This window comes from Phyllopteryx taeniolatus, chromosome 3 (genome assembly GCF_024500385.1).
Source record: "Phyllopteryx taeniolatus isolate TA_2022b chromosome 3, UOR_Ptae_1.2, whole genome shotgun sequence".
In the NCBI taxonomy this organism is placed as follows: domain Eukaryota; kingdom Metazoa; phylum Chordata; class Actinopteri; order Syngnathiformes; family Syngnathidae; genus Phyllopteryx; species Phyllopteryx taeniolatus.
Window position 1 is genome coordinate 6460524 of NC_084504.1, and position 26604 is coordinate 6487127.

A 26604-nucleotide genomic window follows, 5' to 3' on the forward strand; every position below is an offset into this window, starting at 1 on the left:
AGTCATATTTTAGGACTGGCTCGGTGATGCAAGCATATAATATCCCTCCTGAGATGAAAAAAATAGCTGACATTAATGAATGATTGGGGATGGAAATGTGATTATTATTAAAGTACCTATCACCCTATATGTTAATTTCATTGTTGTAACTTGTAAAGGTATAAGATCATTCAGCTGGATTCAGGCCCTGATACAAGCGTAATGTTTGAGGTGCAGTCCTTTTGGTAAGTGGGGTTACCAACTTCCTGTACTTGTTGGTGTGTTTTTTTTGTTCCCACCTCCCCCCTCAGTCTGAAACAATGTGTGTTGGGTTCATTGAAGACTAGTATGTAAAATTGTGCATTGTCTGATTGTGTCAGTCCTGTGAGTGACTGGTTATCAGTGCAGTGTGTACCCCACCTCTCTCCCTGAGACTGCTGACCGAGAAGATGACTGTTTCTAAGATGCATTAGACTGGTCAAATGTCAACTTTGCATCATTTTAGATCGGATGCTGACGTGTGTCTGCATCCACTCATGGCTGCTTGAGAAAATTCAACTTTGTGATCATACAGTGTATTCTAAACTTTTGTATTTGGTGGCCTCACAGCAAGCGTGCCCCCAGTTTGATTCTAGCATGGGCTGCTTTTAACACTGGACTGGGTCCTTTCTGCTGTGTGGAGTATGCATCTTTTCCCATGCCAGCATGGACTTATTTTTTGGGGGGCGCCATTAAAAAGCATGTTAATTTCCAATCACTTCACTTGATAAGCTACTGACAAAAGGTCTAGCTTGGTGCCCAGACACAACATGGTTGCTGCTCCTGAGGGATGAGTGAGATGAACACAATTGGAACTCATCTCACATTGGACATTGGTTGAGTACTTTTACCATTTTTGATGAATCATGTTACATTTCTATTGTTGTCCTTTAAAGTGAAGCAATTTGCAATGTATTTTTCTCTTAACTCCCCCTAAAATTCGCAAAATTTAATCATTTCAGCCTGAGTACTAATTTGAGTATTCATTTTGCAATCTGAATATCTATATTTACATCATTTAGAATGGTGTTTTAAAGACGGTGTGTGTTACTAACATTAATACTGTGTTACTAAAATATTTTCAGATTTTATTTTGCCTAATCATGTTAAATAAAATGCTAATTTCCTTTATCAACTGCGTTCTAAATAACCCAATTACAAGTAGGGCTTTGCGTAACAATAAATCTGTCGATTTAGCACATTTTCAAATTAATACACAAAGGAAATTAAGAGGAAATTCCCCGGAACGTGTTTTGGTTGTAACCCTTTAACACCTAAACCTCAAAATGTCTGCCTGGACTTTTTTTTTTTTTTGCTTATTTTGACTATGAAAGGGTCAGAAAATGTCCTGTGATGACTTGGAATTTTCAAATATCTAGCAGGTTAGGTTGGGTTATCGACGACGCGTCGGGTATAAAAATGAGAGATTAAATTCAGCACGAGTTTTTGATGTTCCCGTCAATCAACCAGTCATTCTGTGAAAATGAACTGTGCTCTTGAAGGAAATTGCATAAAAGGTAATATTTAGACAACACTGTGTAAATGTTCGACTGCAGTTGCCAAAACATTGATTTCATGTATTTAACTTGAAGTTTTAGCAGCTCGCATTTAAGTTCTGTTGTCATGCTAGCTTTTCTCCTAGCCACAGGCTAGCAAGTCAACGCTTCACTAGTGTTAAGAGCATATGCTATCACGACACCAAGCACACCATTCAAATATCTCACTGTGGTGTCGAATTAGCTACCAAGTTGAAAAAAACAATGTGTGATTAAAAAGCAGGCCTGCGCTGTATATTACAGTGTTTGGAAAGGCCATTCATGCACTTTCCCGGATTGGAGATGAGCTGTGGTTGGATCCCATGGTCAAAGGGGTGAGTCATGGGGCTCAGTACTTCTCGTTGTCTGACCTCTTGTAGTATGAATATTGGAACTTTTTCTTTCTTTTTTTTTAAACAGCTGGCTCTGAGGTCAGTGAATTCATCTCAGTCTGCATATGCCTGCTTCTTCTTCTCACCGACGTTCTTCCACAGCTACAGCCTGAGATCAGAGCAGGCCAGTGAACCCATTAAATGCAAGTTGTACATGAAGGTATCACAACTCAAATAAAAACAAATTCATATATCCCAAACAGGCAAGGACTGATAGAAATGTTTTTCTTTTTCAATATGCCTTGAAGTCTTTGCTACCACTTTTCCGATGTTTGACTTCGATGGAGCGTAATGTGGAGCGATGTCAGATATCAGTCAACATTCCCAATGACAGAGTAATTATACAGTTTTCCTGTCGGCACGGTAGGATATAATCTCTTTAATGCCGTAAGTACAATTTATTACCACGCGGTGGCAGTGTTCTCTTCGACAGTACAAGGTCTTTTTATTCCCCCCCCCCCAGGCATTAAAAAAACTCACAACCTGTGTTACCAGGAGAGTGCAGCTCTGCAGGCTGTGTTTGATTCGCATCTCTGTCCCAATGTGCTGAAGAGTCCAGCCAGGCAAGCACTTCTGCGTTCTACAGTGTGTATTCTGCGCTCTATCTATCTATCTATCTATCCATCTATCTATCCTTCTATCTATCCTTCTATCTATCCATCTATCTATCTATCTATCTATTGTATCTTTCTATCGTATCTTTCTATCTTCATATATGTATCTACGTACATACATACATATTCACTTCCTTGTGATCAAAGTCAGTAAAGGTCTGATTATTGGATGTCTTATCCTGACCGATTATCGTGTGGGGCATGTAAAGTTTGATTTTTTAATTTTTAGATTTTGTTTTAAATAGGCAATTAGGAAGCAACCTGAACACAACCTTGTGTTGTTGCCCCACACAAATGGAGGAGAAACTACCAGTAGCTGTTTTGCGTATTTACGTCTCCCAAGTCAGTCATCACAATACAAATGTGTTTGGAACCACAATGTATTTACCAGATAAGATCATCATCATTTTATGTGGCCGGCGAAAGCAAGTGATTTGCATCAACTTCCATGATTCTTGCTAAAATGTGTACCAAAATGTCACATGATAATAAATAATAATGTTGAGATATTGCAATCATTTTTTTTTTGTTACCAAACCCCTTTTTACAGTAACTTGAAAAATAGTTGAAGAAAGGATTATACTTGACTTGTGATTTGAAAACTAGTTCGCCATGATTTTGTTCTTCATATGTCATACTATGATCAGGTGATCAAATTCTAGTCTTCCATCCAGCGTCTCAACACTGTGTATATAGTGAGGATGGGGCGCTGCTGACCTCGACTCGAGACGTTGTGAGTAGGTGGGGAGAATACTTCCAAGACCTCCTCAATGCCACCGACACGCCTTCCCATGAAGAAGCAGAATCTGGGCTCTCTGAGACGGGCTCTCCTACTCCCACTGGGGTTGAGGTTACCGAGGTGGTTAAAAAGCTCCTGGGTGGCAAAGCCCCGGGGGTGGATGAGATCCGCATGGAGATCCCAAAAGCCTCTTGATGTTGTGCGGCTGTCCTGGTTGACACACCTCTGCAATATCGCATGGACATCGGGGACAGTGCGTCTGGATTGGCAGACTGGGGTGGTGGTCCTCCTTTTTAAGAAGGGGCACCGGAGGGTGTGTTCCGACTACAGGGGATCACACTCCCCAGCCTCTCTGGTAAGGTCTATTCAGATGTTCTGGAGAGGAGGATCTGTCGGGAAGTCAAATCTCGGATTCAGGAGGAGCAGTGTGGTTTTTGTCCTCGCCGTGGAATAGTGGACCAGCTCTACACCTTTGGCAGGGTCCTCAAGGGTGCATGGGAGCTCGCCCAACCAGTCTACATATGTTTTGTGGGCTTGGAGAAGGCGTTCGACCGTGTCCCTCGGGGAGTCCTGTGGGGGGTGCTTTGGGAATATGAGGTACCGAAGCCTCTGATACGGCCTCTTCGGTCCGTGTACGACCGGTGTCAGAGTTTGGTTCGCATTGCAGGCAGTAAGTCAGATTCGTTTCCGGTGAGGGTTGGACTCCGCCAAGGCTGCCCTTTGTCACCGATTCTGTTCATAACTTTTATTGACAGAATTTCTAGATGCAGCCGAGGCGTCGAGGGGGTCCGGTTTGGTGGCCTCAATATTGCATCTCTGCTTTTTACAGATGATGTGGTTCTGTTGGCTTCATCAAGCCGTGATCTCCAACTCTCACTGGAGCGGTTTGCAGCCGAGTGTGAAGCGGATGGGATGAAAATCAAAGTCGCCAAATCTGAGACCATGGTCCTTAGTCGGAGAAGGGTGGAGTGCCCTCTCCTGGTCGTGGATGAGATCCTGCCCCAAGTGGAGAAGTTCAAGTATCTTGGTCTGGTTCACGAGTGAGGGAAGAATGGAACGGGAGCTCGACAGGTGGATAGGTGCACCGTCTGCAGTGATGCGGACTTTGTATCGGTCCGTTGTGGTAAAGAAGGAGCTAAGCCGAAAGGCAAAGCTCTCAATTTACCAGTCGATCTATGTTCCTACCCTCACCAATGGTCACGTGCTGTGGGTCGTGCCTGAAAGAACAAGATCCCGGATACAAGCGGCCGAAATAAGTTTCCTTCGCAGGGTGTCCTGGCTCTCCCTTAGAGATAGGGTGAGAAGCTCGCTCATCCGGGAGGATCTCAGAGTTGAGCCGATGCTCCTCCACATCGAGAGGAGCCAGATGAGGTGACTGGGGCATCTGATTAGGATGCCTCCTGGATGTCTGGCCGGTGAGGTGTTCCTGGCATGTCCCACTGGGAGGAGACCCCGGGGACGACCCAGGACACGCTGGAGAGACTGTGTCTCCCGGCTGGCCTAGGAATGACTCGGGATCCTCCCGGAAGAGCTGGTGGAAGTGGCTGGGGAGAGTTAAGTCTGGGCTTCCCTATTAAAGCAACCCGACCTCGGATAAGCGCAAGAAAATGGATGGATGGAGGATCAGGTGATGAAACATTTACAGTATTTACGGTTTCAAGGTCATAATGGCCCTCTGAAGGAAACTGTACCAACAATGTGCCCCGTGTCAAAAACGAGTAACCTACTTTGAAGAGCAAAATAGCAGGCAAATTAATAAGTATCGAGTGAGAAAATATTGTAATACACGGAAACGCTAGACAGCCACACAGGGTTACCAGGTAACCAGTTATTAAATCCAAGGGTTCACTGTTTAGATGTTATGGTCTATAAAAATATGAAAACCTAATTGTTTGTGTGGTTTTAGTTTCAGTTGTTTATTCTTGTCAAGTCCCCTGTCTCCTCCTTGAGTCCTGCCCTCATCTTCCCGTGTGTGTGTGTGTATATGTTGTGTGTCTTTGTGTGTCTGTTTACTCGTTGCCAAATCCCAGAATTTTCTAATCGGCCTTTTGCTTTTCGCTCTGAACTCCCACGCCTGATTCCTCGGCTGCCAACCTAACAGTTGTTTCCCTCGTCTCGTGTCTGGACAAGATCCCTGCTAACCCGTCCGGATTCAAACTATTCCTTGCGTCTGCGGCATTTTAGTGCACTGTGACAATTGTTGCTGGCCTCTCCCAGAGCCATTTTCCGGTCCCAATTTTGAAATGTGATTGTGCACAGAATCGGGCCCATCCCATTGCCACACATTAGTTAAATCAGACGAAACAGGGCTTTTCTCCATTTGCTGGTTTCCCCAAAATTAACTGGGCGATCAATTAATTTTCTGTAACTCAGGCATATATTTTTGTTGCCTCCTCCTGCACTAATACTTCCAATTCCATCACTTCAACCTTAATTTTGCATTTGCAGTGCGTTCCCAAATTTTCAGCGGTGAAAACCATCAGCACTAGTCAGCGCAAACCCTCTTTTAAATGCAGCCCTACACGCAACTTAGCGCACATTTTAGTAGATAACGCGAAACACGCCCACCAACAGCGCGTGCAATTTGTTAAGAGATAACAGGCAATTTAGCGCTCACTATTTGGGATCTTGGGAAATTAGGCCCCATAAGAATGTGGGGTCTATCACATTTAATGTTAAATTGTTCCGGCGCCACTCTTGAGCCCATTTTTGGGTCAAGGAGCTGCAAAATGTGCATTTTTTTTAACAGGACTACCACGCCTGCAAACGCCTGGTGAGTATTTGAGCGTAGGAAAGCCCTTAAAAGGTTTGAGAAAAAAAATATTGATTTGGCTTAATAATAACAACAATGAAGTTGTGTAAATCTAATGCCTCATCTGTGACAGTCAATGGCGGCGTCAAACTAAATCTCCAAACTTGTTTAGGCACACATTTGTCATACATTTATTCTGCTATTCTTTACAGGCTTCTTGCAAATATGGTCATGCATTTCCAAAGATCTCAGGAGGAAGTCACTCTGTCAATAACTCCTCTCCGAGTCAGCCTGAAGAATTACCACGAAGGAAGAAATGGTGAGCAAATATTACATTGTGATTTCATCTCTGGCCCTCTCGAGTAACCCATATTGTAAATGATCCATTTTTGATGATCGATCATATTTACACAAAACCATCACTGCAGCTGGCTGTGTTTCTGTCACAGATCCCATGAAGATGTTGTACACTGAGATGTCCTTACACCCCGACGAGTTTGACTATTTCCTGTCTGGAAGGGACTCGGCCGTAACCTTCTGTCTGAAGGAGCTGAGGGTAACATGGCTATTCGTGGACGCCCGTCAGATGAGAGTAGAATTTTTGGGTGTGGGTGGGGTATGTGTGTGTGATTGGTTTGCTGCATTTCATGATGTGTTTTGTAATGTGAACACTGTGCTCCACTCTCTTTTTGTGTCGTTTGCATGTGGTGTCGCTTGTTTCAACGTTGAAGTTATTGCATTTTAAGTGGTACCATTTACACATGCAGCCATCCATTTTCTATACTACTTTTCCCCATTACGGTTGCGGGTGCGCTGAAGCCTATCCCAGCTGATTTTGGGCGAGACTCGTTGCCAGTCAGTCGCAGGACACATACGCTATAGACCCAGTGGTTCTCAAACTTATTGCAGCAATTACCCCCACCCCTCCAAATAAAAAAAAAATAAAAATACTACAGTATTACCATCATGACCTAAAATAAAATATGGTAATGTAGTAGGCCTAAGTGTTCATCAAAATCAAGATGGTTTTACATAAAAGTTTAATACAGTGTTTTAAGAGTAAATTCAAATATATTGAACATACTAGGTAAATACAACTGGCACAGTAAAGTTAGGCACTGATTCTTTTGTGTACCACACTTAGTAAATGACTGCTGTAGAAAAAAAACAATCACACTCACATTCATACCTATGGAAAATGTAGAGTCTTCATTTAACCTAACACGCATGTTTTTGGAGTGTAGGAGGAAGCCGGAGTACCCAGATAAAACCCACTCAAGATTGAGATTTGAACCCTGACCCTCAGAAATGTGAGACAAATGTGCTAACAACTAAGCGCAATTACACAGAGGGAAAGAAGAGTGAGAAACAGTTTTGCATTTCCCTAGTTTCATATTCCAATCATTAATTCTCAGTAGTTTACTGTACTTTGTTATCCATTTGTAAAATAATCCAAATAGCACAATTGAACTTGTCTTTGGCCTCATGGAAATTTGGATAAACGGCTGCGGTGGTAGTCCAATTAAGTGGACTTGATCCGCATTAACAACACACAACTTGTCTTGGAATGTGTCTGTGATGGCCTGCTGTGCAGCCCCACGACAGCCAGCATTCTCTTTGTCTGCATGTCCTCCTTTTTAAGTTCGATCTATCATGCTCTTAAATGACATGCCGTGACATATATTTCTGTCTTTTTAAGGGTTTGCTGTCCTTTGCTGAGTTGCACTGCCTACCAGTTTCAGTCCAATTTGGTGCTGCGGGAAAGTGAGTCTCGTTGCCACAGCATGTGCTGAGTGGCACTCGCAACTCCAGTTCCAGTGACTTCGTCGGGGCGATTCTCGGATCAGAGGTTTAGGGGTGCTGGGATTTCATTTTAGCCCAGAATAGGCTAGAAACACCCATTCGCCCATTTGGAATCATTCTCTATCCACTGTATTGTGCCCTGTATTGTGAGTTTGCTATTTTGTAGTGCTGTTAGAATGTGTTGTGAATATAGGTTATCTGTTATATAGTTACCTCAGTGTATCCCACAATGAATCTTGAATACAAGTGAACAACAAGGGCCACTATAAAATCGAATACGAATTCACGATGCAATGTGCTGATCAAGAAAAATGATTTTCAATTTGATTTTTGACACGAGACAAATTCATGAGTTGTGTTATGATAATATCTTAAATATAAGTAGATTTAGTGTTAAATACACTCTGGCGAACACAATATAATGTTAACTTATAATGTAGTTATTTGTTCAGTATTTATTATGGGAAGTCGAACAGCTGACGTTGTGCCGCTATGTTGTAACTCTGCCATATTAATCATGTAGTTAAGAGTGTCCCAGAAAACTTCTTTTTCATTTGACTGATGAGTGAACTACGTATATAGTCCACTATATAAAACTCCCCGTATAGTGGTTAGCCAGTAGGGAATGAGGGTATTATTGTGAACACAGCCAGTGTGTCATTGCTCCCTGTTTATAGGCCTGTGTGCTTTTCTGTGGAGGACACAGTCCTGGAGGCCACAGTGGTGCTGGCTACTCTGATTGACTCAGACAGTGGAGGCCACTCCCAACCAACAGAGAACCCAGACCCATCTTCACCGAGGTATGACGCTACACTATCACTCTAAAGATGCGACCATGAAACACTGTGTAATATTTGTGACACTCCCAAGAGATTGCACCCTTGTCACGGCAAGGTCCTGTCCAGCTCCAAGTCTGCTGTGATTGCGTATTAGCAGGTTTAATTGACTCTTCCCACTGGGCTCGAACTGAGCCTCTCCTGGCACTCAGTCATGGTACTTGGCTCTCATTGCCTCCTTTTAGATTTTTAAGTGGGTGTAGCGTTACGGCCAGCCTTGTATCTGTGATGGAGATAAGTAGGGCACATTCAGGAACCTGTGGGGTAAGGTTCACTGCAAGTAATCCCCTGCTATGCGTTCCACTTTAGGCTGGATTTACAATCCAGTTCCAAGTGCTCAATTCTGGTTTAATGCCTCTGTCTGATTTTTGTGACATTTCAAGTGACACACATCCGATATGGCTGTGTTTACATTCAGGGAGCATATAAAACGCCCAAATTGCACATTTGTAAGTAAGTCCAGCCTTCACAGAAGTGCTGTATTTATACTGTCATTAGAGTACACACAGGCCTTAACACTGCAAACATACTGCATTTTAAAGTAGTACCAGATCTTTTGTCTCTTTCTGTTCTAACATGTGCTTCATGTTTGCTGTGAAATCACAGAAACTCTGCAGCAAACAGCCTGCATTCACGGCTCACATCGTCATGAATGCTTATTCTCCCAGGTCAACAACGTGTACTGCAGTTAATGTACAGGCTTGTACCTTGCATCAGCTGATATAACTCAACACACATCACACAAATATGTGTGTAAAAGTGATCAAACACAATGTTCTTGATATATCCATGTTAATCAAGTGACAGTTATTTTATTTTCTGGAGTACGCTACCCTCTTCTTTTCCTTTCAGCTTGTCCCTTGTTCCATGTAAGCCTATCTCCTGCATCCTCCTCTCGAACACCAACTGCCCTCATGTCTTCCCTCACGACATCCATCAACCTTCTCTCTGGTCTTCCTCTAGCTCTCTTGCCTGGCAGCTCCATCCTCATCATCCTTCTACCAATATACTCACTATTTCTCCTCTGGACGTGTCCAAACCATCAAAGTCTGCTCTCTCTAACTTTGTCTCCAAAACATCGAACCTTGGCTGTCCCTCTGATGAGCTCATTTCTAATTTTATCCAACCTGGTCACTCCTAGAGCAAAGCTCAACAGCTTCATTTCCGCCACCTCCAGCTCTGCTTCCTGTTGTCTCTTCAGTGCCACTGTCTCTAATCCGTATATCATGGCTGGCCTCACCATTGTTTTATAAACTTTGCCCTTCATCCTAGCAGAGACTCTTCTGTCCTCCACCCGCTCCAACCTGCTTGGACCCGTTTCTTCACTTCCTGACCACACTCACCATTGCTCTGGACGGTTGACCCCAAGTATTTAAAGTCCTCTACCCTTGCTATCTCTTCTCCCTGTAGCCTCACTCTTCCCCCACCACCCCTCTCATTCATGCACATATATTCTGTTTTACTTCGGCTAATCTTCATTCCTCTGCTTTCCAGTGTATGCCTCCATCTTTCTAACTGTTCCTCCACCTGCTCCCTGCTTTCAATGCAGATCACAATGTCATCTGCAAACATCATGGTCCACGGGGATTCCAGTCTAACCTCATGCAACCTGCCTTTATCCATCACCACTGCAAACAGGAAGGGGCTCAGGGCTGATCCCTGATGCAGTCCCACCTCCACCTTAAATTCGTCTGTCACACCTACAGCACACCTCACCACTGTTCTGCTGCCCTCGTACATGTCCTGTATTATTCTAACATACTCCACTCCAGACTTCTGCATGATGTACCACAGTTCCTCTGGGTACTCTGTCATAGGCTTTCTCTAGATCCACAAAGACACAATGTAGCTCCTTCTGACCTTCTCTGTACTTTTCCATCAACATCCTCAAGGCAAATAATGCATCTGTGGTACTCTTTCTAGGCATGAAACCATACTGTCACTCGCAAATTCTCACTTCTGTCCTGAGTCTAGCTTCCACTACTCTTTCCCATAACTTCATTGTGTGGCTCATCAACTTTATTCCTCTATAGTTCCCACAGCACTGCACATAACGCTTGTTCTTAAAAATGGGCACTAGCACACTTTTCCTCCATTCCTCAGGCATCTTCTCACGCGCTAGAATTGTATTGAACAAGCTGGTCAAAACCTCCACAGCCACCTCTCCTAGATGCTTCCATACCTCCACAGGAATGTCATCAGGACCAACTGCCTTTCCATTTTTCATCCTCTTTAATGCCTTTCTAACTTTCCCCTTACTAATCATTGCCACTTCCTGGTCCACCACACTTGCCTCTTCTACTCTCTCATTTTCCTCATTCATCAACTCCTCGTAGTATTATTTCCATCTATCTAGCACACTACTGGCAACAGTCAACGTATTTCCACCTCTATCCTTAATCACCCTAACCTGCCGCACATCCTTCCCATCTTTACCCCTCTGTCTGGCCAACCTGTATAGATCCTTTTCTCCTTCTTTAGTGTCCAACCTGGCATACATGTCATCATATGCCTCTTGTTTGGCCTTTGGCACCTCTACCTTTGCCGGCAACGACCAATCCGGTATGACATTTTTGGAATGAACAATCATATTTGTTTGGCAAAGTTTTAAGCCGGATGCCCTTCCTGACGCAACCCTCTGCATTTATCCGGGCTTGGGCTTTGTGATGCAACCCACCCACTTCTGATTTGGGTTTGGGCTAGGTATTGGGGCACTGGATGTGAATCAAACCAGAACCATCTACACAAATGGTAGCCGCATGTACTACCCTATGAGGGCAATTCAGTATGAATGTAGTACAAATACCTTTCTCCCTTTGCCTATTTGTGTTCACAGATGTACAGATGCAGTAACCAGAGCTAAATCTCCCAATCACTGTGCTGGGTCGGAAGTGGTTGCATCCAGTCAGGGCAGCCCCATCAACACCATCAGCCCGTCAGCCCTTCTGTTGCAGCTTCAGAAGCGCAGCCTTCTAACACTTGACGCCCCCGGTGTGACTGCGAGTCCTGCCTCCTCCAGGGTAAATGTTTCTAATAGCAAGTGAGGAGGAAACACAGCACATTTAACCACCCAGCAAGAGCCAAATCTAAAACATTCAGTTTTGGGTTTACCAGACGACTATTCATGACTATTCGTGGTAGAGGAAGTGTCTAGTAATTTAAGATTGCTTGCTATTCTTTCATTCTTTCTATTGCTTGCTTTCCTCCATTTTGAATTGTAGAATTCTGATTTCTCCTAATCTTTGTCTGCTGGGTGATTTAAAAGTTATAGATCTTCCAAATAAACATGCTCAACCAATACTTGCAATTCTCACTATTGCGGAAAAAAACAAAACAATCCTATTAAACTGGAAAAATAAACAGGCTATCAACATTAGCCAATGGCAAAACCTAGTCATAAGAAGAAAATACCTCTGCCAAATGTAATAAGCAAATGGATAACTTTAAGAAAAGTTGGTCACCTTTCATCAAAATGGTGAACCTCAAATCTTGATTCTGTTTGCCTGGGAAAGAATGTCATACCGAAATGTAATGTAACGTCAAGTGTAATGTAAATCCAATGTAATGTGACCACCCTCCCTCGATGTGCCGGCTCAGCAACTCCGTACACCAGTTGACCAACATGCATGTGATATGGTGTTCATTCACTAATATGTTCGATAGAAACACTATAGACTTTAATTACTTGTGCTGGGATAAATACTAACAACCCAGGTTCAACTAAAATATAACCTCACAGGTGTTTAGACACTAAAAAAAGAATCCCGCTGCACCACTCGATAGTAGCACTGCTTTGTTCATATTCCCACATCCTGCCCTACCCTTTTCTGGTTCTCTTGGTTAGTTATTGCATGTCCTCATCAGGTACCCCCCGGTGAGGACATCCTCATCATGGTGTCAGTGATTCAATGTTGTAAAGCTACCTTGAAGGTACAAAGGAACTGTATAACAAAATAATTTTTTTCCTCTTTATTGTTGATAAATGAGACTGGGGGGAATTTCATGTGTGGTTCTCCAATCTGCCATCTCATGACAGGTGAGATGTTACTGCAAAATGCTTTCGACACCTTGTTGGAATCACGATTTAAGGAGACAAGCAAGGTGATGCAAGATAGTCCACAACAATATAACCAATCCGGCAAATTGTTAACAATTCCCTTCAGACAACAGTAGAGTGAAAAACTAATCAGTCAATCGAGTTTAGTTTTTTTAATAGCTATATACTGTCTTACTGCGTTGCATTAAGTAGCACACTTTTTTTTTTGCTTCCAAAGATCTGCCACCTGCTGTTCCGGGCTTTGTCGTCAGAGCAGGATGATGGGAGTCCTGTTGCCACTGTTCTGGCTTGTGACACTGACATGGAGGAGGGTGAAGAGTCTGGAAGAAGACCCCCAACTCTGTAGCTCCCAAAACTGAAAAGTGCCCCCTAAATGCATTTACCTTGAACGCATTTCTTGTTATTCAAGCATGTTGTTCACAGCCCTAATATTGATTTATGTCACTTCAAACCACCTTGTTCACTCAGATACTTGAAAGGATGTTTTTATTACATTTGCTTGGGCTATTTATTGCCTATGTAACTCAAATCATTTAACAGTAAAAGGAAATGTTGGAGCTTAGTGTGTTGGCCTGCAACTGAATCACATCACAGCCATATCTTACAAGAGAATAATAAATACTAACATCTTTAAATATTGTATAGCAGCATGTACACCCAAAATATACAGACACGCTCTGGTTTGTCTGGAGGAGGAAGATGAAGTTCTTCTGGGCGGCAAGCAGCAAATGCTGCAGAGTCTGCAGCAGCTGTACCAACCGAGAGGGATATTTGCTTTGTCACGTTGTTAAGGCTACTTAAGATTGCCCTCAGACATGCTATAATGCTTAAAAGTGGCATTCGCTGCTTTACTTTAATCTGCCTCCCCTTTGTCTTCCAATGTCATTTAATAAGGAAACAGCCCTTTAGTGCAATTTTGTAAACCGTAATCTTATCTGGCTTTATTACTATTCCTCATAGCTTCTGACTGACTTGAGACAAGTTAATTTCAGGAGAGCGTATTTAGGTAAAACTTCATTTTGAAGACAGTGGGGCAAGATGAGGACATTTTAACTCACGGCTACTCAGTTTGAGGCTTTCCCCTCACTGCTCAATCCAACTTGCACATACTCAGCCGGGGCTTTAAGGAATTATGTTTGCCAGTATCAACATCTGATACAAGGCACATCATTGTCACACTACACTGAAATTATTGACTATAAAGGTGCAGTAATTTCATAACACAAAATATGTAACGCCTGTTAAAAAAAAAAAAAAAAAAATGGCAGTTATGGTGCCTCAGGAACAAATAGGAAATGCCGATTGTAATGTTTTGAGTCTGTTTAAAGTCAACTAATTGCTTAAACAAAGTAGAAAAATACACTTGCTCTTTCCCATATGCTTCAGCTTTGTGCGTTTAAAGCCAACATTATTTTTGCCCAGTGTGGCATTGTCAGCGTTCACATCCTTTTCATACACATTTGTCACAATTTCTCCTCACACATACTAACGCACACCACAATCACAACAGCAGTGAGATTAAAGGGAGGCCATCTGTTCAATGGAATATAACATGTATATGTCAGAGCATCATGGTATTAAATATTACGTATGCAAAAGGCTAGTGCTTCTTCACGAAACCATATTGTTTCAACCTGACCCAAGGAATTTCTTTTTTTTGCAAACATTTACCAGGACAACATATTATAATGCTCTCTGCATCTATATACAAAGTCTGCTAATAACCACTGTAAAAAAAACCTAACTTACTCATTTACCCACAGTACCACATCCTGTGCAAGCTCCTTTCTTGACATGATGAAGTGTATCCTTCCCTTCTGGCAGCCCAACACGAGGCTGCTCAAAATTTTACAAGAGTCCCAGCAACTTTTCGTCTTAAGTAAACACGTCGTCCATGTCTGCCCAAACACACGAAGACACTTCATCATGCGACTGCTTCTATCCCTGGTACAAGGGACTCCTGCTGTTTTTACATCCACCTGGTCAGCTGAGGTTTGGGGTAAAGTACAGCTGTGGCATGCTGGGAGGGGGGAAAAAAAACATCTGACAACATCCTCAGTTCTTCATCCTGTCCAGCAGGAGTCAAAGCAGTCCACCCAGTCGCAGTCTAATGTTGACCCTAGTCGGTGTATTCTGCTACTATGGACAAAAGCACTGTGATGTCATCTGGCTTCCCTCCTGGATACACACAGCACAAATGTTCACATTAAAACTAGTGCTGGGAACAAGAGTAAAAAAAATAATAATTAATCACATTTTCATTTAATCAAATAAAACACTGACACATTAAGTTTCAAATACAGTGGTACCTTGACGTCGTTTAATTTGTTCCGTGTCCAAGATCGTGCCTGTATACTGTTATCGTTATTTATTGTGCATGTATGTTCACACATATATACATATATTTTATTCATTTTCACCACTATTTTTTGCTCCATGTTTTCAATAAAGAAAAATAGTTTGACCGCAAATAGCAAAAAGCCATGAATAACTGATGGCCTTTATAATTGCCATGGAGCAAAGGTTTTTTTGTTTGTTTTTTTCTGAACGAAAGCATTAATAAGCAGGAAAATGCCACCAATAAGTGGTTTCTGCGAAAACGGGTAGGTTTGCCAAGAACAAACCCCCAAAATTTTTTCAAATATATATATTTTTAATCTGCGAACAGGTGATACTGTGGATGCTGAACCGCGAATATGCGGGGTCAACTGTATTTCAGTGTGAGCATCTTCTCCATGCTCTTTGCAAGTGCTTCTGTTTTCAATTTGTGTGTTTGACTGTCCTGTTCAATAAAACTTTTTTTATTAATTTTTTTATTCCACTTCACTCGAGTATATAATGGCTCACAACACAAAGCAAAAAGAATTTAAGCGACGGCTCTTAACTCGAAAAAATGTGCAAAATGTGTCCACTGTCCAATCAGTAGTTGTTGCTGTTCCACTTAAATGCAGTAGGTGTGGGTGGCTCTCTTTCAAACTTGCCGTTGTCAAAACAAATCAAGAAAGGATTACACAAATATGAGATGCAAATCCATGAACTTTTTGTCCCCGTAGCGAGATTTTCTTAGTTACTTTTTGAATAATGCATGGATCTTAATGACAAAATCCATTTCAGTGTCCAATGTGGGCTGATCCCTATGTCTATGGTACAAGTGCCACAGTTGCTATTGTGGAATTTTGTTTTGGACACACTCACCTCGAACATTGAGTCCGTTGTCACAGGCAAACTGTGCAAAAGGTGACATGTAGTTGGGGTCATAGGCCAGGTCGTGGGCCTGCTCTGCAATACTGCGGGCAGTCTGCTGAATGCTCTCATAGTTGGCGTTCTGAACAGAAAGGGGAAATAAGGAATATAACAGCAGCCTCTATCTGCTATTGCAGTACTGCACGTTCAGGCTTCTCACCTTGAGTTTCTTCAGCTCCTGCAGGATCATGTAATCTGGCATGTTGTCAAATAGACCATCGGTGGCGGTGAGGATGATGTCACCCAGCTGGACGTCAAAGGAAGAGCTGTCAGCGGCGTCTGGGCTACGGATGTTCGCGCGCACACACACACACAAACATAGTATGCATTGGTACTGCTCATTTATTTCAGTTCATTTTAAAAGTTGTGAACACCTTTTCTCTACGCTTCCCTTCAGAAACCTCTACGCTTCCAACCTAAAATAAGAATTTGTATGGAATGTATTCCTTTCAAAATGTACATGAGTAGGAACCTTTGGTGGAACTTTGCGTATTCGCGCAACAGGAACTCCTCCAAAATAGTCTGCAAGTCTCTGTTTAAAACCCGACTCGCGTCCCCAGTGGAGAGCCATGGATGTTACAGCTCAACCTGCGACAAGAGGCCACATTGCACATCACACCCTTGAGCCTTACATAAGCCTTTTGCCATAAACAACCTGACTGTTTAACTAACCCTTGTCACCATACTTCACTACTAATTCTAACCAAGTCATGAGGCAACTCTGTATGTACTACATAAAAAAATGGAAAGTAATTGTTCCAAGAGGGTTTGCATGTATGCAGGATCAGAGGCTGTATTTTCAAAATCATGATCATCCAGATGTTACCCAGATTGCACAGGTCAAACTATCAAAGCTAGTCACGTGTCAAAGCAATCACATCTATGGGGAGCAGCAGAGGTTTAAGGCGTGTTGGGAAAGTTCTTTTTTTTTTTACACAAACTAGTTCAAAGTTCAGTTCTCTGTTCCAAAAATGAACTAGTTCAGTTCATAATGAAAAGAAAAAAAAACATCCCAAAACATGCGTGGTAGGTTGATTGAAGACTCTAAATTGCCTGTAGGTGTGAATGGTTGTTTGTTATGTGCCCTGTGATTGGCTGGCAACCAGTTCAGGGTGTAGCCCGCCTCTCGCGCGAAGATAGCCGGGATAGAAGATAGACTCCCCGCGACCCTAATGAGGTACAGCGGTACAGAAAATGGATGGATGGAAGTTGCTGACGGGCTATTCCCCTTAAAATACTTTTCATTGCATTTCATTTTCCCATTGTTGCCAACCATTCAGCCCACACTACTAGCCATGCAGCTGCAACTACAATCTCAAAAACATATTGCTTGAATGGTGCTTTTTTTAAACTTAGGAATTAAAACAAAAACAGGACTTTTATCTTTAAAGAAAAGAAAGAAAAACATGCAACACAGTATGACAGGAATGATGACGAAAGGACATTGATAACTGCATTCCTCATAGCTCTGGACGACTACATTAACAAAATATGTTATTTGATCTGTTCTTATATTACAAAACAAATTCCATATTTTCACAGTGTGATAACTAAAGCATTCTGATACATGACTCCTAGTAATCCATTTTTACAATCATGTACTGTATTACAAAAGAACCACCGAAGAACACATTCATTCCGATTAACGCATTGTCTCTGAATGCATCTCGCGTTCTCGCGCAGCTGTGACGTGCCTGCCACGAATTGCGGCCGTGGCTGCACTGAATCGCTTGCCAAATACAGCGTTTATCTGCCGAGACATGAAGGTTTGTTTATTGTGTGTTCAGACCGTTTTTTCCCAAAAAGTCCCTAACAAAACGCAGCAATCTTGAATGAAAATGAACTTTTGTTTGAAAACTGTTCACAAACTCCAGAATGAGCATGTTCTCAATTACGTTCATCCGGCAGAAGTGAACTAAGCTCAGTGCACGTTCGCACAAAATATGAAATATTTAATGAACTAAATCCATCCAGGCAGTTCATTGACATTGTTCAGGTACAACTCTGTTGCTCGCCCTTTAAGAGAACCTTTTCGTTCCGCATTGTGAGTGGGAGTGCAGGAAAAAGCACACCTTCGATCAAGGGGAATTAAGAGTGTAGGAGTCCTGCCAATGTTGGCACAACTAAACAAAATGTCAATACCAAATTATACAGTTTTAAATGTCAACAATTATTTAACCCTTGGTGGACATGCTCTAGCTAATTTGCTAGATGTGGAAAAAAACAACAACAACTGAACTTGTAACACTTTTGCTCCAAACAATCAGCCTGATTTGAGACTGGATTGGTTGTGGACTTGGCCCATCAGCCCGCAGAAGCACAGACTTTGACCCGGTGAGAGGGAAAGCTTGGCGAACGTCCAAAGCCCGCTCTGGCATATACAGTACGCTGCCGCCGCCGCTGCTGCTTGGCACACCACCGCCATGAGGCACATCAGCACCTGGAACCTGACTGGTTCCTGCAAGCTCACTACAGCACATTGACAAAACACTGCCTGAGGAACAAACTTGTTGTGCTAAGCCAGGCCTGGCCAACCCGCGGCTCGCGAGCCTCATGCGGCTCTTTAACTAGTTTCATGCGGCTCTTCAGGAGCTGTCACATGACATGCGTCAAAAATGCTTGGCTGGCGCTGTCATTCACTCCCCCTACAGCTAGATGGCACACTGACCATGTAAGCCTGTTTGAGTGACGTCAAACGAGCGACGAGAGAATCTTTGGTGTGACATCATTTGTGTTGTAAACAATTTCCGTCAAGTTACCTCTTGAAATGGCAGGGAAAAAAAGCACAGCCAAACGAAAATATGAAGAAGAACACAGGACGTTTTTGCCAGAGTGGGAGAGTTTATATTTTTTTGTTAAACGTAATGGCAAGCCGATCTGCCTTATATGTCACGCAGCATTAGCGCATTTCAAAGCTTCAAATCTTCAGCTCACTCCACCCTAACATCGAACAGGAATTTCCAAAAGGGACTGAACTTCGCAAGAACAAGTTGGTCGCTTTGAAAAGCAGGTGCAGTTTTTCAAAAAATTTACAAAACACTCGGACACCGTAACGCTTGCATCATATCAGCTGGCTTGGAAGCCAGACTGTTTGAAAGCCCCGCTCGTCACAGATGAGGCTGCGGCTGAGTTGGAGATGATCGACCTTTGTGAGGAGGATCAACTGAAAGCTGTTTTAAGGGAAGGGACCGTTGAGTTCTGGAAAAGTGTGCCAATTGAAAAATACCCCAACATCAAACGAGCTGCGCTTAAGATACTGTCCATGTTTCGGTCAACGTACGTCTGCGAGTCTGTGTTTTCTACCCTGAAACGTGAAATCAAAGCATCGATCTGTTCTGACTGACACTCATTTGAAAGAATTGCTTAGAGTGGCAACAACAGAATACAAGCCAGATTTGAAGAGGATTGTTCAAGATAAGGAATGCCAGAAGTCTCACTAAGCAGCATAGTAAGAGAAAGATGTTATTGAAAATTATTCTATTATTGTTTGTGGACTTGCTTGAACTGAGAGTTTGTGTGTGTGAGACAGTGCACACAATGTTAACTGTTGAAAATTACTGATATTATCATGTTGGTGTGGTTATTTTCATTAGATCTGGCTGAGCAGAGGTCTGTGTATGCGTGCATACATGATTAAAAGATGATGTTCATGTGTACCCGTGTATGTGGCTCTTTGCAGTAACACAGAAAAAAAAGTGGCTCTTAGTCTCTGACTAGTTGGCCACCCCTGTGCTAAGCACTCTTCACATAGAAACCACAGTGCATTGTATCCAGTTGACTACTGTAGAGTAGTAGTTTAAAATTTATTTTTATTTTTTTTAAATAGTTGATGTGAAAATAAACCATGATAAAAACCTGGGTTGGGTTTGTTCAAACGCCATCAGCCAACAAAACAACTGACACTTCACACATTCAAACTACGGCAGTGGAGAAGATTTGACCCTGTTTTCGCAATCACACTGCCTTGGTCAAACGGCATGAAAGTGTTTGTTTACCAGTGATACCGTGAAGACCGTACATTTTTGTTGTGACGTCTTTGTGAACTGTCGTAACGTTATGTGCTGTGATGTGTACGCAAGGCAATCGCTCACCTGTCACTGAGGACGGCCCCCTCGGCCTCAGGAGGAGCAATAGATAGTTGGAAGGGCGTGTTGAAGTAGTGCTGCTGCTCATCGGAACGGTGAACCACCTCCCCCCCGCGAACCACCAGGAAGCCCGAGTCCCCCAAGTTGGCCGTGTGCAGCCGGTGACTCTGGCGGTCCAACACCACAATGCAGGCCGTGCTACTGCCTGCAGAGAGAGAGAGAGAGAGAGAGAGAGAGAGAGACACACACACACACAGCAATGCAAATATTAAAAGAATAAACATGATTTCCATTTGTTAACTTGGTTAAAAGTGGACTGTACGGTGAACAACTGGTTAGCACATCTGCCTCACAGTTCTTAGGACCCAGGTCCCAATCCGGCCTCCCCTGTGTGGAGTTTGCATGTTCTACCAGTGTCTGTATGGGTTCTCTTTGAGTACTCCGGTTTTCCTCCCACATCCAAAAAACATGCACGGTAGGTTAATTGAAGACTCTAAATTGCCCGTAGGTGTGAATGTGATTGTGAGTGGTTGTTTGTTTATATGTGCCCTGCGATTGGCTGGCGACCAGTTCAGGGTGTACCCCGCCTCTCACCCAGTGTCAGCTGGGATAGGCTCCAGAACGCCCGCGACCCTCATGAGGACAAGCGGTACGGAAAATGGATCGATGGATGGATAGTTAAATGTTACGGCAAGAATTTTAAGTAAAGCTGTATTTTTGGGTGTGTTTACACACACACACACACACACACACACACACACACACACACACAACAGGCTTAAGGCAAGATTGTTCCTGCGTATAAAACTTGGAGCTGGGCACCTCCACCTCATTTCAACTGTTGACTTAAATTTTACAATATTCAGAGTCTTGAGAAAGTTCTGGGAATTCATTTTCACAGAAATGTATTATTCACAGTTCAAAGGTGACACAGCATTTAATATGAGTGCATCAATATCAGGTGTCAAATCCTGAATAAAGGCCAATTTCTGAATTGAAGTCATTTAAGTGGTAAGTGTTCATCTAAGCAGTTGTAAGTGCAACTTCCAGTGGAGAAATTGAGCAACAGTTAATGTCTTCTCTAGCTATAATTTAGCTATTATGCTACACACAAATGGAATACGTTGCCAACAAAAGTGATGTCAGCCCCAAGTGTGCATGTATTTAAGTCCAGGTTAATGCTTGCTTTCTAGAGCATTTACACTTTTAAATGATATGTCTTGCACTGTGCGCTGTTTTAATTGTACTTTTATTTTATTCTCTTTGTTTTAAATGTTTATAAGCTGTTTTTTTCTTTGTTTTTAAATGCTTTTAATCATGTAAAGCACATTGAGTTACCTTGCGTATGAAATGCGCTATATAAATAAATTTGCATTGCTTTACTATCCCCACGGGCTAGATTGGGCCACTTGATGGGCCAGTTCTGGCCCTTGGGCCATACGTTTGACACAGTATTTCCTTGTGCTTGCCAATGTCATGCATTGTTTTATTTATTTATTTATTTTTGCTTAATATGTTATAGTTTGTTTTGTCCCCATTGTCAGATTACAGTCGTAGATATTCATTCATTAAAAGTACCTGTCTAGAAAGGCGATTTGCTGGAATGAACTTTACAAACACTAATCAGGAAAGTGTGGTGTTCCGCTATTCTGGAAGTCCACTGAAACACAAGTCTGTGGTGGACACAGATGACTGGCAGCCACACCCTTCTGGTGACTCATTGACAAACACATCGAAACGGGTTGTCTGGGACTAACCTTCAAAAAGCCCCGCTTATGACTCACGCCCTACTGCATTCTCTGTCCAACCACAATAAAACGCACACTGCCTGCCGCCCAAAAGAACATTCACTTCGCTATGAAGGAACAGCACAATACTGCACACTGTTGTTTGCCCTGCTGCACGTGATAATGGGGTGGAAAAGTACTGCTTCTCAGCATCTGATGTTACATGTTTGAGCACAGAGCTTTGTCAGGTGGCAGAGTGGAAAGCAACTGCGGAAGTGAACATCAACAAGAGACATGAGGCAGGTTGGGGCAGATCATTTTGCACTGCGGTGAGTTTAAAAAACAAAAAAACACAACAACAGCAGCACCAGCTGCCATCCAAACCATTGTCTTTAAAAAATGATTTGCTTAAAAGCAAATATCATGGAGTCAGGGATTACTACAAAGAGGACAAAGCACATTTTTATTCCCATACACTAACAAAACACACTGACAACTTCTGAAAGAACTTAACCCAAACTAGAGATTTGCCCCCCAAAAATTATGTTTAATGGGCTAGAAAAGGGTAATTCATGTGGATGAAAGTGCAAAATGCAAAATATTTAAGTTTAGCTGTTGAGGTGGAATTTTGTGTCATGATAATATTTTAATAAACTTGTATGCTAACGATAAACTGGGGGAACTTAAAGATAAACTATAATTTAAAAAAAATATTTTAATGGGATGGGAAAATGTCTCTGGCATGTTTTTAATTCCGGTCGTGTTCTTCTTTGAAATACAAATTAATTAAGATTAAAATCAAGTTCACAGCTGATGGTTGCAGTCAAGTGCACTCAAGTTTGCCTCATTTGTTTTAGACAGTTCACCAGTTCGACACAATCTACAGAATTATTTATGATCAGTTGATTATTATGCCCATGTACGGGGTCCTCGATTTTTGTACTCAAGTCATTATTGTAGGCCATAAACGTAATCAAATGGAAAAAAAAGTAACACAGTTCTTGATTTCTTGTGCCGCGTGACTACGTATTCTTACGACACTGTGCAAAAGAGTTATTTCTGCACTGTTCGCAACCTCAAACGCTGCAGGGCTGGTACGTCTTAAACCCAGGCTCAAGCTAACCAGGGTACACCCTGAACTGGTCGCCAGCCAATCGCAGGGCACATATAAACAAACAACCACTCGCACTCACATTCAAACCTACGGGCAATTTAGAGTCTCCAACATTTAGAGTTTAACATAATCAAGGAGTGGTGTTTTTTGTGTGTGTTTTTAAAAAATAATAAAGTAGTTAAGTAGTGATTATTTTCAGAAACAGCGTGAGCGTTGCTTTAGACCAGTGGTTCTTAACCCGGGTTCGATCGAACCACAGGGTTTCGGTGAGGCAGTCGCCGGGGTTCGACGGAGGACTCGACACACACCGCGTGTGCGTGCGTGCTTTATCCGTAAAAGCCTTTTCACACTGCATTTTGAATGCGTTGTTCATGCCTTTCGAAACGCAAGGGAGCGTCAAAAATGGTGTTTACCTCGAGTTGAAATGCTTTAAACTATCTTTATTTAACAACATTTCAACGATACAGTTGACTTAAGTAGCATTGCTGTGCCGTCAGACAGCGCATCCAATAATAAAAAAAACAGCCCAAAAAATTTACTCTTACCAATGAACCGTTTTCGAGGATTGTAGAAATAACAAAGAAAAGAAACAGACTTTTGTTGTGAATTTTCACAACGAAGTCCGTTCCTCTGATATGAGAGTGGCACTTACCAAGGGGAAAGGCAACAGCAAAATTCACATTCACTTACAGTAAATTTTCATGGAATTGAATTTTTTTGTTTTGTTTTTTGTGTGAAATTCATGTCTTGTTCTTTTAACAAAATTCATGTCTTGTTCTTTGTGTGCGACTGATGCGTGGCTCATTTTGTGCGTGACCTGGATGACTGAGAATCTACACAGACAATAAAATATATACCCGTTTTGAATTTGAAATAAACCGTGATTTATTTTTCAAATTAGGAAGGGTTCCGTGCACTCCGTATGAAACTTGCGGTGTTCCGTCCCTCCAACAAGGTTAAGAACTACTGCTTTAGACGATGACGAGGTGTTCATCAGTGACTCGAGCTTGCGTGACTCCACTCACCCAGCAGTGGCACTTTGTTCTGCAGCAGCTCGTAATAGCTGGTGGTCAAGACTCCGACAGGGTTGCTTGGAACGAAGCGTCCCTCCTTCACCAGGCGCTCGCACGTCTTCATAAGAGTGCCGGAAAATTGGGATGGGTCCACGCCGTAGTCCCGCCAGCCTCCTACACCATCTGCCACGCCTGCAGCCAGTCACACACACAAAATCCCAGAGGTCAAACCGCCATCGAGAGCCCTTTGGCGCTAGACTTGAGAAAACCTCGCTAGAATTGACATCGGTGAGCATCTAATTTATAAACTGTGTTTAAACTTTTTCTTGTTGCTTTTTTGTGATGGCAAAGAGAAACAATTTGATGACAAAATACACAAAATGTAACTTATTGCTACATAGAAAAGCAGTACAGGCACCTCACCCAAGCCGACAATATTGAACAAGGGGTTGCAAGCAGTACACTTTTTTCTGTATGTTTGTTACCGCATCAGTCAGCAGTTCACTTTTGCTTTACACTTGTATGACAAACAATAGTTAAACAATTACATTAACTATTAATACAGGTTTCAGCCTCGAAAAGATCAAGTCAGTTTCCATCATTTATAATTTGAGCAAAAACACGCACAAAAGAACAGCATCCTGCAACAGATTGTGCTCAACATTAGAGGCTCCACTGTACTGTTGTTAAGGCTCAAGGTTTTCCTAGATGGAAGATGGAGCCTTGTCTTGTTGTTACTCCCAAAACTGACTCCTCTGACCGTACATGGACTGCTGAGCCTTTGCCAGAAACAGACAGTGGCCTGCTTTACAACAAACCTCCAAAAATAACATGCCTTGCCGCGAGGATCCCCTGATTCCCAACTTGCCTTGTTTAGTGAACAACTTGTTTAAGCACAAAAACAGATTGGCAGGCCAGAGAGTACTTTCAGATTAAAGCAAAGGTTCACAAAGCTGACTATTCATTTACAGCTGTCAGGTTGTTGACGCGCTCAAAATCAAAATGGAATAATCCTTTGATGGAGCGCAGCATTTTTATTTTATTTTTTTTAAATACAAACCATGCGAGGGTTTCAAGATCAACTCTCCCATTGTAAGCTAGATCTGTGTTTATGATGCAAGTAGGTCCAATACAAAGTCCGTATCCAGGGCACCAGCTTCTCATCGTTTCCCACGAAGATTAGTATCCACATACTTGTGATAAACGATGGGCAAATAAACAAGTCGCACCTGTGTGTCCATTGTTCTCTCGCCCCTCTACCCTGTTTTCTCTCCATCTAGCCTATGACCCTCTCCATCTCAACTCAAATCGACTGAGGCAATTAACAAGTGCTTGCTCATGTGGGGCTCAGTTGGTTTTCTTATATCCATACTGAATGCATAATGCATGAGGAGCGTGGTCCTTGACCTGCTCAATACATAAAGTGTCGTTGTGAACCGGCACAATTCAAATAATATTGAATTGACTTGAGCTGCTGTGTGCAAGGCAGGGAATGTGAACTAATTGAAGCCAGTGATTCCCAACCAATGTGCTGTGAGAGATTATCAGGTGTGCTGCCCAATTTCACTTCATTGGTCAGAAAGTTAGGATATATTTAGCACAGATAAGGTGTTTCTGTTCAATGCTCTTCGACTACATGTACTTTCGGTGCCATTTGTGTTTGGTGGAATGCCAAGAGATTTTTGTGCAATGTCAGTGTAACACAAAACATTTAAAGTGACATTTTCTGATCCTTGAACGTGTCCATCAGGTCTGGTATGATGGGGCAAATGCTCTGAGTAAGTGCTCGTTTTCTACGCGGATTTTTGATACAACCTCAACATTTGTTGCGCTACGTGGCTGGCCTTGGATAATTGGATTATTATTATCGCTGCAAAGTCCGACAGAAAGAAGGCAAGACAATCACGCAGCCCGTCACTCACCCAAAACATCGGCAGATCTGTGTCTGGCGATGAAGCACGCGTCGTCCCCGTAGCACATTCCTTTCTTCAGGATGCCTTTACGGAAATCCTTGCCGAAGCCGCAGCTCGCCGTCACCAGGCTGTAGTCGCGGCCGTCTGTCTGAGAGAGTCCGCCGATGACAGCTCTGGCAACCAGTCTACCGTACGACAGCACGGACAACATCCCCCACGAAGCAGCGACCCCCCTAGCTAGCGCTGGCGCTAGCTTAGCTTCCAGGTTACCGCACTAATGTTGGCTCGCTTCGATGGCGGCTGGCTGGAGACGAGAGGCCGCCGACGAGCGCAAGGCTTTCCGCGGATAACGGGCGCCCGGGGTCGTGGCGCTCTCCTGCCGCGGCGTAAATGCGAACCGAATCAGAGGAATGCGCTGACCTTTCCGCCCCAGAAGTGCTGCCTGTCGCTCGCCGCGGCGGACATGGTGCTAGTAGTGCCTTTGAAGACGCCGTGAGCCGCTCGCACGGTCTTGTGACTTCTTCCACGTCATCGTCCTTACGCAACCTTCCATGCCATATAAGGAGGCATTACTATCGCATTACTTTTGGGGGTTTTAGCTGATCCTGTGGTGTCCAAAGTCCGGCCCGGGGCGCATTTGTGGGACGCTGCACATTTTCTATTGGCCCTAAAAAGTCAAATAAACACTGCCTACATCAAAACGTTATGAGAAAAAGTTAAAACCGTTGAGATTTTTTTTTTATTATTCAATTACAAATGTAAC

At 42.9% G+C, this 26604-nt stretch overlaps 2 protein-coding genes across 3 annotated transcripts; one reads left to right on the plus strand and one right to left on the minus strand.

Moving 5' to 3' along the window:
* Positions 1–64: 64 nt before the first annotated feature.
* On the plus strand, positions 65–13303 carry rad9b (RAD9 checkpoint clamp component B). 2 transcript variants are annotated; one of them, XM_061766680.1, is made up of 11 exons: positions 65–1535; positions 1818–1888; positions 1974–2105; positions 2194–2308; positions 2409–2508; positions 6263–6369; positions 6500–6606; positions 7750–7814; positions 8531–8653; positions 11526–11709; positions 12964–13303. In XM_061766680.1, the coding sequence occupies exons 1-11, from the start codon at positions 1502–1504 to the stop codon at positions 13090–13092; spliced, it is 1167 nt and encodes a 388-aa protein (XP_061622664.1). In that variant the 5' UTR covers positions 65–1501; the 3' UTR covers positions 13093–13303. The 2 variants fall into 2 exon arrangements, with proteins under 2 accessions (XP_061622664.1, XP_061622665.1); XM_061766681.1 differs by lacking the exon at positions 65–1535 and having other exon boundaries at positions 1591–1888; positions 6500–6666.
* pptc7a (protein phosphatase targeting COQ7 a) lies at positions 12644–26387 on the minus strand. The gene is made up of 6 exons (XM_061766684.1): positions 25851–26387; positions 23941–24120; positions 20081–20279; positions 16150–16273; positions 15942–16071; positions 12644–14924 (listed from the first exon to the last, which is right to left on the minus strand). The coding sequence occupies exons 1-6, from the start codon at positions 26050–26052 to the stop codon at positions 14866–14868; spliced, it is 894 nt and encodes a 297-aa protein (XP_061622668.1). The 5' UTR covers positions 26053–26387; the 3' UTR covers positions 12644–14865.
* Positions 26388–26604: the final 217 nt, after the last annotated feature.